This window comes from Falco cherrug, chromosome 3, assembly GCF_023634085.1.
Source record: "Falco cherrug isolate bFalChe1 chromosome 3, bFalChe1.pri, whole genome shotgun sequence".
Taxonomy (NCBI): Eukaryota; Metazoa; Chordata; class Aves; order Falconiformes; family Falconidae; genus Falco; species Falco cherrug.
In genome coordinates, this window is record NC_073699.1 from 29,371,406 (window position 1) to 29,391,157 (window position 19,752).

The following is a 19,752-nucleotide window of genomic DNA, read 5'->3' on the forward strand; positions in this document are numbered from 1 at the left end:
AGCGACCTGCTCGATGAGGGGGTGAAACTGTTGCTTTCGTGTCCGTCATCCCAGGTGACCGAGAGACTTTCGGGTGCTGCTCCCTAGGTAGTCGTCAATTATCTTCGTCTCTGGGTAATTAGACGTTGTAGTGAACGCGTGTATAGACCAACTGAAAACTGTCTCAGCTGAATGTTTCTTTTACACCTCTCTCTATGTCCTTTCTCACTTTAGGTTATCGGTAGGGTAAACAACACTTTGAATAGAGTACCTTTGCTTTGGAAGATCTCGAGTTGCTTCACAAACTAGGGTAAGTGACCCACGTATTACAGATAGGATTTAGCCATGCCATCTTCAACATTAATACATTTGAAAGTATTGATGACTTCTCTAGTTCTAGATCTGGGTGCTCAAAGAGCAGAATCTTCAGGTATCTGCAGTAAAACTGACTCTGGTATCTTTTAAACCAGAGAAAATATTCTTTTACCACTAAAACTTTGCCTTTGTTTTCTTAACAACGGTGAACAGTGGAAAAAAAAAAGTACAGAAAGCATCTTGTTTGAGGCATAAATGTTCAGTGTGTGTTACTAGTGAATGTAAATTAGTACCAGCAACAGGCACCACTCTATCCTAGGACTCGTGTCTAAATTACAGGCACTATTTACACTGCCTTCTAGTAACCCATGTTTTTACCACTTCAGGAGGCTCTGTAAGATTAGGCTTGTCAGAAATTGTTCCTTGCCTAAACGTCCAAATCCTGTTCTTAATTTAGTTTGGGTCTCTGAATATGAAATATTCTGTTCTGTAAATTGTCAGGAAGTTTGCAGCTGACTTGTAGATCAATTTGAGAACTACAAAATTAATAATAGGTACGAGAAATGTGTAGAGCACAAGAATCTACGCTTAGCAGATATGGATTTTATTCCTTCCTCTATAACTGACTTGCTGTGTGACTAGTCTTTTCTTCCCTGCACATCTGTTTTATGATGTCTAAAACAACGTTAATAATACTTTTAGAATTTACTTCAAGATCCTCAAATGAGAAGGACTTGATGTCATGTATCAAATCCAGTAGACGAAACCTTTCTCCTGATTAAAAAAGCAAGTGCTTATAAAACAGTAGACAAGTCATAAGAGTTTTTATTGGGCATCTCTTATGAGTAGCATGACGCTCAATCATGTGGTGTTCAGCACCTCTGAAGGGCTTTCCCTTTTGTACTGTGTTAGTAAAATGAGACCTTGTGTCAAATTAAATCTTAATTTGCACAAGTAATACGTTTTGGGGGGAAAAAGTAAGTATACAAACCTGAGGTGTATACTGGGATTTACTGTAAAGAAGTATAATGGACATTGTTCACTCGGTGTCTGTAATTGCAGTGGCTTCCCTATAATTTTTCAAGTGCTGCTCAAAATCGATACTGTAAGCTCACAGGCTCCACCTGCTGGGCGTTGGCGTATTTACAGGTTTTCGGCTTTTAGGCTACCAACGCTCCTTTAACACTGCTATTTTGATCTCCCCTACAGCTGCAAAAACTTGTTTTTCTGTGATTTTTACGTTACTTGAAACACAGGTTTGCTTAATTCTTTTTTTATTGTCATATTTTAAATTTACTATACTCTTAATTGTTAATAATATTAGGTATTTTCTCCCATGGAATGTCCTGAGAATGAAACATCAGGGTAATCGTGGGTATGTGACCCTTTTTTTTTTTTTTTTTTTTTTTTTTTTGGTGGGATTGGGATTTTGTATAGCAGTCTCTAAATAGCATTAAGAGTTTAAATCTCTGCCCATCAGCATTTTTGGTAGGAGTATCTCCTGGCAATGTTCATTAACTAACTGCAGTTCACCAAAATTCAGGGGGGGAAAAAACCCCACATACCTGTTCTTTCTTTAGATTACACAAAGATAAGGTCTTATTGTTACTACAGGTTTCTTTATAGGTCTTCCTCCTTTTACAAAAAGAGCTACGCTGATGTGGTCCTCTGCTCATAGTGTGAGTAATCAACTGAAGAGCAGCAGTGTACTACACCAAGGCACTTCATACCTTTTTCCTATATTTTAAACGCTATTTTCCAGTTTGACACTGTTTTCAGCTTATTGCCTAAAATGTTGAAAAGTGACGCAGATAAAAGGCTAGACACTGCTTTGAGTTGGTCCTGCACTGTCAAGGAAGCTACCCTAGTTTATGTAATAACTAGCTTATGTGTTTTGCATTTGCACTGTCATTTATTTTGCTAAGCAATAAAAGAGAATGAAGAAAAAGCAGCGAGGGAAAACAAATGTGAAGGTAAGGGAAAGGAAGCAGGCCACACTTCAGTTTGTCTTTTTGGAATTATCTTATACTTTGCTTTCCTGGAACAATTCTTCTAAATTACATGGACGGATTTTTTTTTTTTTGCATTTTAAATCTGTTTGATTTCTTACTGATATTAGCATGATTCTGTAGGCCTTCATCCAGGTTCTCACAGTCTGCCGTTTGATATCCTGTTCCTTTTGAACTTCTGTAAGCTGCTGTCTCCTCACAGCAGAAAACAAAACGAGACACTTTCTATACTGCAATGATCTTATAAAGTGCCTGTAGTACGGGTCAAAAAATGCTAATAACCCAAGATCAGAGAACAGTCTGTGTGCACCCACCCACCCACAGGCAATTTGGGTTCCCGCTACCTGTATTTGGTGGCTTAGGGCTTGACTAATTCAGGACTATTGGGATATTAGCAGTGTCTTAGTATTTAGTGTTTAAACCACCTTGTAAAGATTCCTATTTCTGTCTGTTCTGGAAATCAGTCAATATTTCCATGCTTTATGTTTCAAAATACCAGCAATATACCCCAGTAAAAGGTGCTGATTCAAACTTTGAAAGTCTTGCAATGTTGATGTGAACTGCTACATTTTCTGTGAGAACAGCCCTCATACTGGCATTACTCATAACATGTTTTATACGGTTACTGTGTCTGGTGTATATAGAAGGCAGTGACCTGTTGCCACTGGTTAGGGTGGAGAAACTTTGCCGGGTATGAATGTCAAAAAATGTAAGTCCGTATTCTTATACCTCTTATTTAAATGGGTGCATCAGCCACATGTAACTTTTCTAGGAAAATATATAGTAACTCTTAAAAGCTTTTATACTTACAAAGTTTAAAAGAAATAATCTTTCCATGTACATGGTGAGAGGATGTACAGTCAGTCTGTCAGTTTCTTTTAAAGAGTTTAAAACTTCATAAAACTCAGTTTACTGGCAGAGCTGAGCAAAAGCAGAGAGCTTCTTTACAAAGTAACATTAAAATGTTAAGGCAGGTAAGAATGCACTGTTCACTTTGTAACTAGGGGTTAAATTCTATTCACTCCAGGGTCTGTAGAGATCAAAATAACAGGGATACCTGTGGACTTGTGACTTCATGATTAATCCTCTCATTTTTCTTAAGGAGAAAATGGCATTTGTCTGAACTCATGTATTACTGTAGTTTCTAGTTCTCGAGGACTGAACTGTTAGCGGTTGGATGAACCAGTAACACAATGCTAATAAAAGTTTTGATTCTAGTGGAATGAGAGGGAGTTTTCTCATTTATTTCAGTACAAATGAGACTAATAGCTCTTTTGCTTGTTTGAAGTGTTTTTCCTTGGATGAGAATTGACAGATAAATGAGCTAACTGAATGTATGTTTTAATTTGCCTCACTTACGGTATACTATGCATTTTAATTACTCCCTTTAACCATCTACTTGATAGTAATTTATCTTTGTGTTCATGTATAAGCACTGTTTCTACTAAGACTAATGAAAACACTTTTGTCATGGCTGCTAGCTTGATAGACTTACACAAGGCTTTCTCACTAATCTGAGGGTGTTTTTGTGACTGCTTTTATCATTTGTTTCAGAAATAACATTGGTGTCTTCATCTACAAAGTCCAAGTGCCAAGGAGAAGATGTCAGACAGTCATTCAATAACGTTCAATGTTCTTAAAAGAAATAGATTAACATCTCCCAGCAGTAATTTTAAATACTCCAATTTTAATGACACATGTTGTGCTTCAGTATTTTTGGACAGCAGAGGCAACGAGTCAGTAAAAGATCTTGATGTAGACCATAAAGAAGCACCGAGTGTAACTAGTTTATCATTGCTACAAGAGCATTCTGAGCCCAATCATCCAAATACCCTTTTCCCTGTGACCTCTTGTGAAAATGAAATTAATTCTATCTCCTTATCAGAAAGAAGAGAAGCAAATAGAAGTGTAGATCTTTTTGAAACTCCTAGAGCGAGTAGAAAAGGCTCCTCACTACGCAGGTGGCTGCTTTTATCTAAGGCTGTTCCAGCTGGCACAACTGTAGGATGCTGTGAAAGGCAAGCTAGTTCTTCAGGAAGCAGCAGGAAAAAAATATTCTCTTGTGGTTTGAGCTCTGAAGAAAAACTTCCACAAACTACTTCAGATTCTTCAAAAGGTCAAAGTTACAAACCTCTGACAACTAGCACCTCAAAAACTGAAGACTCTAATCCTGTTTGCCCAAAAAGGAGACTTTCCTTTTCACAACAAAGGACTTCTACGCTAGATGAGTCCAAATGTAAGGACCCCTTATTGCTAGAACCAGAATGTTTATCTCCAATTCAGTGTAAGGATATTACTGTTAGTAACACCAATGAATTAAATGAAAGTGTCCTTATGAATGTTAGTGGTGGGTTGCTTAGGACTCCTACTTATGTAGGTGTGTTACCTGAGACCAATGAGGGTAAGTTCGTGACTTCTATCAACAGTCTTGTAGAGAACTTTAACTTTGAACTATGTGATACAAAGTCTCCCCCTGCCAGGGTGGCAAGTTACCCAGATCTTTCAACACCTGAGGACAGTGGATATAATTCACTTCATTTGGACAAATCGGGAGACTCATTGTCTGATCATGAGGGATCTTTCCAAGAGTTCTTCCAAAAACATAAAGAAGGTTCCAACATACTAGATAGTAAGAGAAAGACAAGAAAACTTGAGCGAGTTAGAAGGTTATCCACTCTTCGGGAACAGGGCTCACAGTCAGAGACAGAAGATCATCATGGCAGTCCTTCTACATCAACATGTATGTTAACAGAAGAAAGAAACCTTGACAGTGAAGGCCATGCATTAATTTTAGAAGAAGAGCCTAGTGGAGATGTAGTTCGAAGTCATGGAGATCTCTCAAGAACTCCAGCTCTGAAAATAGTTCATGATATTTGCTTGCAAAGACGAAGATCAGACCAAAGTCAAATATCAGAGAATATTGATGGAACAGAAATACTTGCATTAGAACATGTTCTTGCTGGACTTATTGGCAAGAAAATGGGCCTTGAAAAATTAGATATTTTAACAGAATTAAAATACAGAAATTTAAAACATGTTCTTGCTATAGTTTTAGATGCTTTGACAGTGGAAAGTCTATGCAGGTAAGTACTACTCCCCAGCCACCTCCGCCCCAAAAAGGGGAAAATATGTGTTTCTGCAAATAGAAGAATAAGTTCTGGAATAGCAGGTGGTGTCAATAGAATTTTTTTGTTTCTGAGGAAATTAAAAAGTTTTGTCACCATTAACTAAGTGGCTTTTTCTGTGTAGTTCTAAAAATATATTGTATGGGGGAACTAAAAAACTAAACCAACAAAAAGCCAAACATGGGAATTATTAAACTTAAAACTAAATCATAGTACTTACAATTTTACAATGTATTAAACATTTCTTTAAGCCTAGAAAGCAATTTCTTATTAAAAGTTCCTCAATAATGCATAGTACTCAAAAAACCACTTTCTAGATCTGTTCTTATGTATTTAATTTCATCAATTATTTCTAAGTACAAAGATTACTCAAAGAATTTTGGTTCATGACTAATGTTCTACATTAACTTTCAATCAATAGAATCTGTCACTTATTTTGAAGAATTTAAGAATGCCATGTGTGTTAATAGTTACAAAGGGAATGGGAGGATAGGTGGAAGTGTAAGTGCATGGATGTTTTCAGAACACTTAACAATCAAAAATGCGACTTTAGAAACAAACCTGGTAAGTGGCTTATGTGGGAGCAAGAAATTTATTTAATTTTGTAAGTCAAAATATGCTGTTATTTATATCGCAATTGTTTTCTAGACTCTTCTGTTATTCTATACAGTGGTGCATAAGAGTACAAAAGATCTGTGTTTCATAACAATACATTGTATTAGTATATAGCAGTAGTCTGGAAAATAACCAGACGAGTATATGATATCATGCACAAATCTTTAAAAGGTAGTCTTACTATCATGACTTCTGTACAACTCTGCAGAAATGTGAAAGTGGATACTTTTTTAATTTGTTCCAGTATTTGGAAAGTAAGCAAAACCTGGCGTGAAATCATTGTACAAGATAAAAGTGCAGATAAGAGGAGAAAGTCGTACATAGAACAACACCTGAAAGAGGAAGCTGGGGTAAGGTTTGTCTCAAAGGTAATATTTTTTCAAGTGTGAAAGATGACTAGTCAGAGGAAACTTCTTGTAAAGCTACACAAAGGCAGCTGATACAGTTCCAACATCAATATGTGAAGGATTCTAACAGGAGAATTAATAGCTTTTATTGCTTTTTGAACTGTTTGCAGTTTGAGTACTAGTCTTTCAACCACATAAGACTTTCTCTACCTGTTTTCCTGAGAATCCTGTAGCATCTCTTCCTCAGATGATTCTGGATTTAGATATTAAACCCATACCTTTGTGCCATGCTGTTCCTTATTTTCCATTTCACTCTAGTCTGCAGTGCTGTAGGACCCCCTCTAGACTACTTCCTGATTATTTTCAGGAATGCTTGAAGCTAAGTTTCTTCATGGTGTACTTCTGAACATTGGAAGGACATATAGAAGTTTTTAAAGGGGTATCTAGAAAATCAAACATATTAATAGAAAAGTATTTTTTTCAGATTCTCCACATGTGTATACATATGCACTTCAGTGTAACCTTGCTTTAATTCTGACAAAACTTAGGTTTGCTGTTTCAATGCTTGCTGTTGAGTTGTGTCCTAATTCAGAAACGTGAGGACCAGCAGAGAGTGCTAAAAGGCAGCTAGCTTTTCATCCTACTCATTGGACTCTTTTTCTAATGGTTCCTGTCTCTTGTTCCCTTAATAAATATAGACATTTAATGGGAAATACATGTACTATACATAATTTCCTTTTCTAATGTGTTATTGCAGATGGAAAACCAAAAAAGGTGAAAAATAGCTGCAAATTCTAAGAAAACCCTAATTTGCTTGCTTTTGTGTTGGTTTTTTTTGGTTTTTTTGTTTCCCTTTCTTTATAATTATAAAACTTTACCAGGAATATTTCTTGAAAGCTGAAGATGCTGCCACAAGAGTTAATGTTCTCAGTAGATCTGCTCTAAGGCCTGTTCAAGCTCAAGCCAGAACTCCTGTAGCACAAACACCACCATCATACGCTGAACTTAAACCCAGGAGATGCAGTTCTGCTCCCCATTCAACTAGTAGACAGGAAGAATACATAAAAGTAAGTAGCTAAACCCCTTCACTTTCAGGTGTTATAAAACTTTCATTTACTAGAACTAAGTAGCTTTTCTCTCCCTCCTCTTGCTACAGGTTGCTAAAACGCTTTTCACTGACGAAGCTCTAAAACCCTGTCCAAGATGTCAATATCCTGCTAAGTATCAATTGTTAAAGAAATGGGGACTATGTAGCAGAGAGGCATGTGCATTTGAGTTCTGTATTTTATGTCTGTGTGCATTCCATGGGTCAAAAGAATGTAATAGTCTATCTGCAAAACAGAAGAACAAAAAAGATGCTCTTCCGGGAAGTGCCCAAAGCAAAAGAAATTTAAAAAGACTCTAAATTTGTAAGGCGTGTAAGTCCTTATATTAATTCCTCTTCCCCTTCTCCTAAATTTCGAATCTTGTTCATATTATTCCTAAATATATGCATTCTGAAATTCATGTTCAATGTGTTTTTGACAACTTATCAAGATGCCTTCTCACGTACATATCTTAATCAATTTAATATATTTGGTTTTGAAAAGTGAACATTTTAAAACATTTTATGTCTTGTTTTAACTATTCTGTAGTAGCTAGGCATTTACTAACATTTTTTTAATAAAGTATCTTGAATGTACTCCTCAATATCTACCTTACAGCACCTCATAGATGTTGAAAAATGTGATTCTTGTCTTAATGACAAATTAAAGAAATACACTTAAAAAAATATTTTAAATGGGATTTATTTATTCACTTTAAATTACAGTAAATGCTTTAAACATATATTAAAGTGGGGCGTTAGGTACATATGCACAAAATACTCCCTATATAAATGATGTTACCTCAAAAGCAATATATTAGTTGTCTGAATCTTACATCAGTATAATTATTTTGTTATTCTCTTAGCCTCTGTAATGCAAGTCAATATAATAATGATTTCTAAACCAAGCTGATATTTTGTGGATATTCTATTGTACTGATTTTTACAGAGGTTTTCTTTACTTGAAAACTTCAGGTGATACAGTATATATTCACATATCTAAATATGCTGTTTCATTACCCTTGTTGTGAGCTTACCTTTATACTTAGCCTAACCTTACTTCAGCTCCAGCTACTGGATAATCTTCATACTTCTGCTTGAATTAAAGTATCATCTACTGCTAGAAATCATTTTTTCTCTAGCTGTAGATTGATTAATGGAAATATCTGATTTTGCTCTTGAACTAAATATGCTGATCCTTCACAGGAAAAGAATTCAGTCTGTTTCTTGGACCTCAAATGATTTTTGTGGTGTGATGGGTTTAAAAAAAAAAACAACAAAACCAACCCCCCCCCCCCCCCCCCCAGCAATAATAAATAGCTTGCAATACAGGTGATGGAAGTGGACATGGTATTTGCTCTATGAAGATATATTATATATTATAATTTTTTTCTCTAATTGACATCATCCTACTTGTCCTTTCAAGGAGTTAATTTGTCACAAGCATCTTGCAGAATGCTTGTAGTCAGCTGTGTTTCTTCCCCACTCTCCCTCTGTTTTTGTCCTATGTGTTCTATTTTTGATGTTGTAACTTTACTATGTGTATTTGTAGGTAAGCCTTATCATAGAGATTTAAAAAGTAGTCTGATTAAAAGGAGCTTTCAACTAAGCAATAGGCTGTGTATTTGCCTCTATTAATATTTGTTTGCACAAACTTTTTATTTTCATTGTCTGAAAATCATAACTGAGACTTTTCTTTTTCTGTCTTTACATACAACCTGTGGATGTTAAAGGCAAATGAACCATGATAATTCACTTCAGAATGTTCTAGAGACATCACTTCCTATTTCTAATCTCTAACTGTTGTGAATTGTAATTTGGTTAGTAATTTCAGCATACTTGATTTCTGGGATAGGAGCTCCACATAGCATTTGGAAGGAGGAGCAGCAACATGGTTAGTAAAATGCCATAGAAGTTTTAGTACTAACACTATTAACCAAACATAGTATCATTAAAGAAGGCATCGAACCAATATCTGCCAGAATACCATGTTTATTGCATGAATAAAACTATGAACACTGTCATTACATATTTGTATTTCCTAAGCCTTTGCATTATTCTTGTTTAACATTAGACTGGTAACACTTGAACCGGAAGATTGAAAGAGGAGTTTATATAGAATCTATTATGGCGGAACAATGGAGGGGAAGGATTTTGGGGCAAGCTAGGCAATACAGAGGTATGTGTGTATGCAGTTTTGGCTTAGGAAGAATGGGATCTATTACAGAGGATGAGACTGCAAGTGGGAAGATTGCTAAATTACTTGTTTAATATTTGCATTTCCCTATTTGCTTGGAACTAAGTGTTCAATGTCTACTTAGAAGTTAATTTAGTTCAGAGAGCTCTATTGGATTGGTTCTCTTATTCTTATGAATAGTTAGTTTATACCTTTTTAGAAATGTTTAATAATTTCTGTTCAAGGTTAAACTGACATGATGAAGAACTTTCTAGTCAGGAAGTTTTATTGCATAAGAATCTGACCATATGTAGTTTAACTTTACAGTAACTTAATTTGGATTAGCTTTTTTCTTATCATTGAACTATCAAATAAAATAGAGGATAGTAGTAACTACAATTTGCAATAAGTACAGCGTATCATAGCATGTCAGATTGCTATTGGCATCACTGCATTTTTACCTATGCTAAATACCAATATACTATGCCTCTTAAAAAATAAGAGGGTGTGGGAAGAATGAAGCTTTAAATGCATCCTTGAAATTGATGGGAGAGTTATGACAGATGGTGAGAGGATTTAGCTCTCCTGATGTATGGGTTGCAGTCCAGTCCAGAAATATGTGAGGTGCAAGCCTTGTTTTGAGAACTTTAGCAATGGTTCTGAAAGTATTTCTGAAACAGATGCACCTTTGGACAGAAAGCCATATGGGAACTCAGTTTAAGAATCAGTTCTTAAGTATCCTTTCCTTTTTGAGGAAAAAATTCTGGTAAGCGTTGTGTGACTTGTGTGATCTTATCCAAAGAGTTTGCTTTTGCTAAAATCTGAATAATTCCAAAAGAATAGGGATGGTAAATTGGTTCTGGTATAGACAGTATTTGGTTTTAAAGACAGTATCTTTGATATCTGTGGTGTCCTCCCAACAAGGAGTAGCTTGAGAGAAAAAATACTTTAATCCTATTTCACAATTCTAAACACACCCCCCCATTTTGCATGTTTAATTTTTCCCCTTCTAAATCTGTCTTACAAAAATCTTGAATTAAATATTTCTTGTTCAGTTCAGTCTATCACAAATGTAACTATGCTCTGGTGTTCAGGTGCAATGAGTTCTCTGCTGTCATTGACTGCTATACCAGGGGTGGGTAGAAGTGAGAAAGCCAGACTTCTCACCAATGGGTAATGCTCCTTTCTGTGACAGTGTTTTTTGGTTGTTTTTTTTTTTAAATTAACTTTATTCCTTGACCTAAGGGAGATGTGAAATAGTTGTATACTTGATGTGTGGCTAAAGGATAACGGCTGTAATAAAGCACAAAGTATGCTATAGTTATCTAATAGTTTGGGTGAAAGGAATCAAAATTATTTCATGATATTTGATTGCTTTATTGACAGAAATGAAGCCTGCAGGGTAGGTGAGTCGGAGTAACTTTTTTGAGTCCCTGTTAGTACGCTTTTTTCTGTACAGTGTATCCCTCAATTAGTCTCCATCAGATACCACTAAGCTATAGGAGTCTGGACTTGAATGAGACAGCAAAGGAGAACACAGGTTTCTACTTTTTAAAAAGTCAAAACCAACACCCCTCCCCACAATCCCCAAAACCCCCAAACCACCACAAAAACCAAACAACAAAAAAAAACAACCCCAAAAAACCAAAGAAACTCAACCCCTCCTCCAAAACCCACAAATACCACCCCCCCCAAAAAAAAACCCCTCAAACCTAACATGCAGCCCCCCAAAACTACCACCACCAAAAAAAACCCCAGTCTGTAAGTGTCTAGCAGTTTAGGGACTGATGCCCAGCATCTTTCTTTTTCTACTGGGCTGAATTAATTATCAGAGACCTGAGGTCAGGTACTAACACTTCTAACTAGCACAGCGAAGAAAGATGCAAGGATGCAAAAGTGGTCCTTGGGTAGAAATTACGATGGTCAAGAGTTTCCTAAAATACCATGCCTGTGATTATTCTCCAGCTCAAGAGTTTTTCTTATAATTGACAACAGATCATTGGAAAAGGAGTGAATTGTCTTTCACTTCGGAAGATGAGGATAGTGAGATTAATTTTAATGTTCAAGATAATATTGGGTTTATTTGCTGCTGAAAACCTTATTTTTGCAATGCTTATTTCCCTTCAGACAGGCATGATCTCTAGTGGGAGGAATGATATTCTCTACAAAAGATACGCAGGGAATGCATTTAGTTTTCTGAAGGTAATGGTTTGAGCCAGTGCTGTGGGTTTAAATTCTAAAATAAAATTCTTAAAGTAACCTTTTGCTATTGACAGATGTTGCTGCAAGAATTGTACTTCATAAATCTTTTTTTTTTTTGAGCAGCAACCATAAACCTCAAGTGGTTTGTGAGAAGGAAATTAAAATTACTTAAGTCTCTGATCATTTTTTCCTTGGTGACAAGTATGGAAGAGCTGAGGCAAAAAACCCTGTTATATATCTTTGGAATTGTTTATAGGATAGAGAATGTTAGTATGCTCTATCACTAACTAGCTAAAAAAGATAATTTTTTGGTGAAATTAATGAGCTCAAACATTAGTCCAGTTATTTTCCTAGTCCATATATTGGCTATTAATTAGTACTCCTTAGACAATTTAGGCCACATAGGTTAACTTTAATATAAGAAATAATTCATTTTCTTTCTGTTTTCATAGGCACATGAAGAAATACAGCAGTGCTAGATTAGAAAGGGGCTTCTGGAGTCTAGTGCCAAGCTCTTCTGTCAATTTACCAAGCTCTGTTTTAAAACTGAATAGAATACTGTTTCGTGACCTTTATGTTGGAGACCTATTCCAGATTGTGCTACTATTCATTTAAGCAGTTGTTTTTTTTAGCATTGCTATTTAAATAGCTATTCATTACATCTGTTCCTCTCCTTGGACTTTTTTCCCCTCAATGTTATGTGTAGTATAATTATCCCCTTATTCATTATTTAATTCACAAAAAACTCTGAACTTAAGCCTGTCTTAAAGAAGAATCAATGCAACCAGTATTCCAGGTAAAACCTCCTCAAGATCTTGAATAGTACTAGGGCTTTCTTTTCTCTACCAGAAATATTTTGACAAATGCATATTAAGATTAGCATTTCTTCTATATCTTCTGCACACTCACAGTTCAGTCACTAGGCGTAGTACCCCCACATTCCTCTCACAAATTTTGGAAAGATCTCACTTTTTTTCCCATAGATTCTTACTGAACCTTAAGTGTGTAATCTTGTACTTTGTACTGCTAAGATTCAGGCTTTATTCTTTCTCTACTTCAGTTTCGTGGTGATTTAGTATTTGGTGTAATTATATTATATCTTTATAAGTACAAATTCTTTGTAGTGAGTCTTACAGGATTCTTTTTCCATGTAAAACATCTAGCAGATTCTGTTATCAGTTGTCAGATGCCCCAACAAAATCTGACTGCTGCTTGGAAATGTGTTTGTTTTTAGTTAAACTCAAATCTTGCTTTTACTTCCAGAGCTCCGATTAGTTGAAATTCTCATTACAAAAAGACATTTTTCTTCCTCTTAACTTTGACAAACCTCTGTGCTGTATTAGAACCTGCCCAAACTTGTTGGAAGCCTAAATGCTAGTAAGGCCTTATTGAGCTGGGTGCTAATGGATGACTATTAAAGAAACAGCTCTTCAGCTGAAAATATGGATGGCATGGCATTCTGAATGAACTCATGAGAACTACTGAATACTAGAAACTTAATATAAAAAAAGATTTCTGACTTGGAGACTGGAGTTCATGTGTTAAAAGCCCCTCTAATTTTTCCCCTCCATGCTCTAAAACTCATTCTGAAAACAGTTCTGCGAGGGTTGTTGTGTCTTAATATTCTGCAGGCACCTTCAACCTCTGGCAAATGGGATGTGGAAACTGTGCCTGTATTTCAGCTGCTTCTTTTCAGTCCTGAATCATAGTGAAAAATGTATTTCTGTAAGCTGTTCAAACTTAAGACATTGTGTTATGAGTAGAACCAGCTGAAGAAGTATTAAGGATAGTAACTCCTAGGAAAAGAGGGACAGCTAGCTGGAAAGCAATAGCACCCTAGATAACTTTTAGCAAGCCTTACTATGTTTATCATTTGGACATGCAAGTTCATTGCAGAATTAGTCAGCAGTTGTGCAGTAGTCTTCCACTTCAGGAAAAATGTTAATTATCATCCTGAAGTGCTGCTGTTACCTAAATGGCGGACTCCTATCTCATGTTCACTGAGCAGACACTACAGTTTCCTAAGTACTGAATTGGATGTGACACATCATTTGGGACCTGAAGAACACATCTCCTAGAAGTGCTTTGTTATGCCAGCACTCAGTACCTAGCCTGTATATAGGCCGTTGGGATACAAAATGGAGCTTTCCACTAGTACGAATCCATCACATTTTCCTGGTGCACATTTAGATAGATTAGATGCCACACAGATTGTGGCAATAGAAACACCTTTGGCTTTTAAATGCTAATTTTAGTTGTTGAGAACATTCTCTCATCTTGAGAAAAATTTTGTACAGAAGAAACACTCCCACAAAATATTGCATTTTCAGGTTTATCTTTATCCTTTTCCCATTGTATAGTCTGATGTACAAAACTTGTTATTGGGATGCAGTTATTCTCCAGCCTTGCTGTTGGAAGTGTTTCTGTCAAGAAGTTGTTCTAAGACTCTGTGCCAAAGAAGCATGGTAAGATGGAGCATGATAGGTCCTGTGTTCTGGACTTTTTCATTGGTTTAAATAATTGTCACAGGGAGAATGTAATACAACACAGAACAGACAATAAGAAAACTAATTCTTGAAATGCTTTGCTCAATTAACTGAGTTAAATGTGAAACTACCTTAAGGGTTGAACTGCCTTCCCCACTGAAAATAGTGCTTGATTTTAAATACATACATTCTGTTGATAAAAATATTTTATCACAAGGGGGCACCAAAGATTTTTCTTACAGAGCAGAAATTTAGTTTTATTTCTTTAACCCTTACACACTAACTCAACATTACAAATGAAAAATGTTTTGAATAGCTTAAAGCAAGGGTGGCCATAATTCCTCCCCTCAGGAGCTGCATACCAAAATCTTCAAGAGAAGAGTGGCATCCTGGGAAGCAAATTCAGATGGTATTACTTCTCCAGGGCCTCCTTTACAGGGTGAAGCTGTGCTGGGCGCACAGCCAGGTCCTACAGCAACCAGGCAAGACCATAGCATCATAGACTGGCCTAAACAGTGCTTGCTGGCTCAGCTCCTCTTTCAGCCTACGAACTTGGATTATCCAGCAGTCTCCATGCTAGCCTGGTGTTGGCTACAAAGCTTAATTCTTTCATGGAAGTGTTGCAGTTGAAGTATTTGAGAATTGATAACTTCAGGACCTGCATGCTCTGGATTTTGTTTCCCAACTACAGAAAATGTATTTGATAATAAAATCCAATATAGTTTTACAAACTATGAAACTACAAGTGCTGCCTCAATCTACCAGGATTTAAAATGATCACAGGAAAAATATTTTATTGCATGCATTTTATTCATTTATTCATACTTAATTGATTTTTCTGATGGCTACAGTGAACAAGAAAGGGAAAACATTAACTTTTTTTTAAACTCAAAATTGTGAAGGGGCTAAGTATTCCCACAGAAGATATTTTAAAGCAATATCAGAATGGCAGCATTTTCTTTAGTCTCTTAAATGAAGACTGGGTGACAATCTTATCTTAATGTGTGCTTTATTATTTAACTAGGCATTTCTGGAGTCTAGGAGAGCAATAGGGAAGCAGAATACCTATGAAATAAGAAGGCTATAATTTTGTATGCTTTTCTGAGGTATTATTGAAATCTTAAGGAGTACCTATTAGTTATGGATTCCTATACCATTCTTAACATCTGTTGTGTTGACACTGCTGTGTTCTGGAAGCTGATGTACATGAAATCTTTTTCTTCTTTCCTCCTGATTTTTTTTTTTTCTTTTTTTAGCTGGATCAGTCTCCCAGTCTGCTTCATTATACAACTACACAAGCAGTTATGGCAGTGTAACACAAAAAGGTGGGAACTGGTGGTCAGTGGGATGCGCTGTCTTAAACAGCACTGCTGCTATCCACAGGCTTGATGCATCAGTAATATCTCATGTGGATAACTAAGCTCTTAGCTGCAGAATCCTGGGTTTGGGGACAATTGGGGTTATCTGATTGTAACAGCAAGACTGGAAAGACATGCATGTGTTTAGTGTTCCTTGTTGAGTATATGCCACCTACTGCCAGGAGATGATCTTGTTAAAGGATGTGTTTGGCGTTATTGGCGTATGTTGCTTTTTTTCCTCTTTGCACAAGCTTTCATATGCTTCTTGTGTTAGCCTTTTAGTTGGCTGGAACACCTGTTAAGCTAAGATCAAGGAACTGACCTGACTTAAACCAAGCTACAAGTAATCCTCCCCCAAATTTGTCATGCAATTTGCTTGCACAACTAAAAAGTGGTGGTAAACTTGCAAAGCTTAAATAAGCTCAACCAAAATGTATTACAAACCATGACTCCAGTTTACCTGCATGAAAAGCAGAGAATAGACAATAACAATCCAATCTTTTGTGCATAGTGCCAAAATTTTGGATACAACCCTTGATAGTAAAATCTGTGATAAATAACTGTCACAGTTTTGTTGGATCTGTATCTTACATTTCAGTTGAAAGCTATGCTGCAATAACTGTAGTAGGGCTGCTAGCAAACAAATTTTCTCCACCTTGCTGTAAACTCATGCACTATGCCGATTTTACCTTGTATGTGGTTTGATAGCTGTGGGTCTAGTAGTTCTTTCCTGATTTTCATATTGTCTTCACAGAATGACTATTTCTAATATACTACTTCAAACTGCCATGATCTTGCTGCATAGTTTTTTTCAATTGTCTTAATGCTCCTTTCCAAACTTAGAAAAGATAGCGTGATATTCTGAAGTTCTAGCAGTTATTTCTTAGTACACTCATACAAATTTCTGAAGGAATCAGACGACTGCAAGTATGAAGTGGTTGGTTGGCATGTATGAAGTAGCAAGAGTACAAATGTGTATCACAAGTTAAGTGGTCCTTCCAAATTCTGATTCACTTTCCAGGTATGCCTCTATTCCCTTTATCTTTTTCAAGACCCATACTAAGCGAAGGGAAATAAAACTTTATTTAAAGCCTTTAAACTTGATAAAACACCTCTACCTTGTCCTGATACAATGAAGTTGTTAGATGAATCCTTGGGACATTGGTGATGTGGACAAATCAAGGAATATTCTGAAGTGACTATCCAAATAGAGATTCTTGTTGAGGTCAAGCTCTTTGGACCTGCCTTCCCTCTGACAGTCTTCTCCATTACTGAAAGGTTTCTAATGTTCATAGACCAAAGCTACGTCAAATCTTTCTTTACTATTTATAGAATCACAGAATCATTTATGTTGGAAAAGATCTTTAAGATCATCAAGTCCAACCATTAACCCAGCATTGCCAAGTCCATCACTAAACCCTAAGTGCCACATCTGTCCTCCCTTCAGGGATGGTTGACTACACCACTTCCCAGGGCAGCCTGTTCCAATGCTTGATCACTCTTTCAGTGAAGAAATTTTCCCTAATATCCAATCTAAACCTCCTCTGGCTCAACTTGAAGCTGTTTCCTCTTGCCCTATCAGTTCTTACCTGGGAGAAGAGACTGACACCCACCTCACAGCAGAGAGTGAGAAGGTCCCTCTGAGTCTCCAAACTAAACAACCCCAGCTCCCTCAGCCACTCCTCACAAGACCTGTGCTCCAGACCCTTCACCAGCTCCATTGTCCATCTCTGGACACACTCCAGCACCTCGCTGTCCCTCTTGCAGCGAGGGGCCCAAAACTGAACACAGTATTTGAGGTGTGGCCTCACCAGTGCTGAGTACAGAAGAGACACTATCTCTTCCCTAGTTCTGCTGGCCACACTGTTTCTGATACTAAGCCAGGATGATATTGGCCCTTCCTATATTATTTTTAAGTACTTTCTTTTTTCTCTTCACCTAGACAGTGTTCCAGGAATGTTTTTTTTCTCCTTCCAGAATTCTTTTGAGTACTCGTATTCCCAATAGCTGTTTCCTCAGGTGTCTGCATTAACTTCTTCTGACAGCAGCAGAATTGCATTAAATGGTGCTATAAACTAGAACTAACAGACTCGATACACACAGGCTGTACCACCACAACAGGCAGCTTCTGCTACTTTGCCAACGGAATAATTTAAGGTTTTTAAGCACCAGCTATCTGATGATCGATATGTGCTTTCCTCTCAGGATCTAACTCTCATTTTGGCAGTTCTGCTGTCAATATTTAAATTGGAAACAGGTGCTAGGAAACCTGTTTATGAGATTGCTGCTTTCAGATGCAAAAACTTAAATTTGTGGCAATTATCCAAAGAAGAAAGAGTAGTTACATTTAACTGAAGTTGGATTTCTGTAAAGCTATTTAGGTATTACAGATATCACATGATGAAACATCCACCTATACCTAGGATGGGGTGCTTCTATTGGGAATTGATGGAAATTATTTCCTAGCTGCCCTTGATGATCCCTCTCTATGCCTATCTGCATTTTTTTAACAGTCTCTGCTGCTATTTGGATGACTAATTAATTATGGGGATGTTCAAGACTTCATTGTGACTGCTGCCAGGAATCAAACACAGGTTAGCACCTAAAAACACAAGTGTGCATTTGGATTTAATAAAGCAATCTAATTTACGTCTTCTCTTTACTTGAGCAAGTCACAAGGAGACTTCTTCACCCAGCAGGCTGGCATAGCTTATTCCCTTGATTCTTCCCGTGCAAAATTGTCTCAGCAGTTTTGATCTGATCTGCCTGAGTGATACTTTGAAACACTTTCCCTGGTGAATGGTTGAAAGCATAAATTTCTGAGAAGTATGGAGGAAAAGGACAATGACAGATTAAAGTATTGACTGAAAGTTCACCTCTCCAAATGGCTTACCAGTAATAAGCAGAGGAGGGAGATGCCAGCAGGGATGGAGAGGATCATTTATGTTTTCTCCCCATTTGTCTTCCTGTGCAGATCTCCTTCTGTGCTGGCCTTCTGCTAGGTTACTATTTTCTAATAATTCTAATGATTTGAAACCTACTTCTAGTCTTACTTTCTCTTGTCTAGAATTTTACTGGTATCACCTTTTTTAGAACTTACTCTCCATCCTGTCTAGCCATTTATCTTTTCTACAAGATCAGATGCTTTTTGGGATAGATCATGGCTTTGACTATATCTATGAAACATTCTGTAGATCTGCAGTTCTGCTAGGCTAAATAAAAAAGTGAAAATAAGAGAAGAGCATGGAAAAAGGAAAAGATGGAAAAGGAGGAAAATAACCTTTATATTTCAGCTTCACCAGCTGGTGGACTTTTAACTGGCAATATAAAATCAGGACTGAAATGCACACACACAAAGTATTTGACCTAAATGTGTGTTGCTAGCTAAGATAATGAGAAAGTGGTAACGACTGCTGATAGATTCTTCATGAGAGAGTACAGTGTGTATTTCCTGATGAGCTTATTCAAAAATACAATCTTTAAAGCACGCTACAGAGAGAACAAAGACTTAAGAGTTTTATACCAAAACATACAAGATGAAAGAAGGAGACAAAAAGGACTTTTGTTTCTTTATTGACTCGTTTCCAAACTTGAATTCTATCTCAGCTGACTTGTGGCTTCCACTTCTAGTTTAAAAAAAAATACATTTGTCATGTTTCTGTTATTTTTTCTTCAAAAATTACAAGCAGCTAGGGAAGTTTAGGAGAATGTTATATACCAAAGACTATGTCTAAGCCTACATCAGAAAGAAAAAGTGGCAGGAGGAAAAGGAGTGGAATGAACATCAGCTTTTTTTCAAAGTTTTAACATTTGAAATCGTATTAAGTAGTTTGGTTAGAAGACAATGCAGCCTCATATGAACCAGTGCAAATCTACCTGTTGGAAAATTTTTACTTTACATTTATTTTGTGGGCTATCTTGTTATGCATATTTTTATTACATATACATTAGGTGTACATATTTGAAAATTTTCATAATCACAATAGAACATGTCCTGACACATGGCACTAAGAAATTGTTTAAATGTATGACATTCAGTGTTAACCTACTATTTGT

The 19,752-nt window shown here is 36.6% G+C and overlaps 1 protein-coding gene across 2 annotated transcripts; it reads left to right on the forward strand.

Moving 5' to 3' along the window:
- The first annotated feature begins 223 nt into the window (after positions 1-223).
- FBXO43 (F-box protein 43) lies at positions 224-8,161 on the forward strand. 2 transcript variants are annotated; one of them, XM_005445376.3, is made up of 5 exons: positions 224-289; positions 3,858-5,386; positions 6,288-6,393; positions 7,272-7,457; positions 7,547-8,161. In XM_005445376.3, the coding sequence occupies exons 2-5, from the start codon at positions 3,906-3,908 to the stop codon at positions 7,793-7,795; spliced, it is 2,022 nt and encodes a 673-aa protein (XP_005445433.2). In that variant the 5' UTR covers positions 224-289; positions 3,858-3,905; the 3' UTR covers positions 7,796-8,161. The 2 variants fall into 2 exon arrangements, with proteins under 2 accessions (XP_005445433.2, XP_055562366.1); XM_055706391.1 differs by lacking the exon at positions 224-289 and having other exon boundaries at positions 1,814-5,386.
- Positions 8,162-19,752: the final 11,591 nt, after the last annotated feature.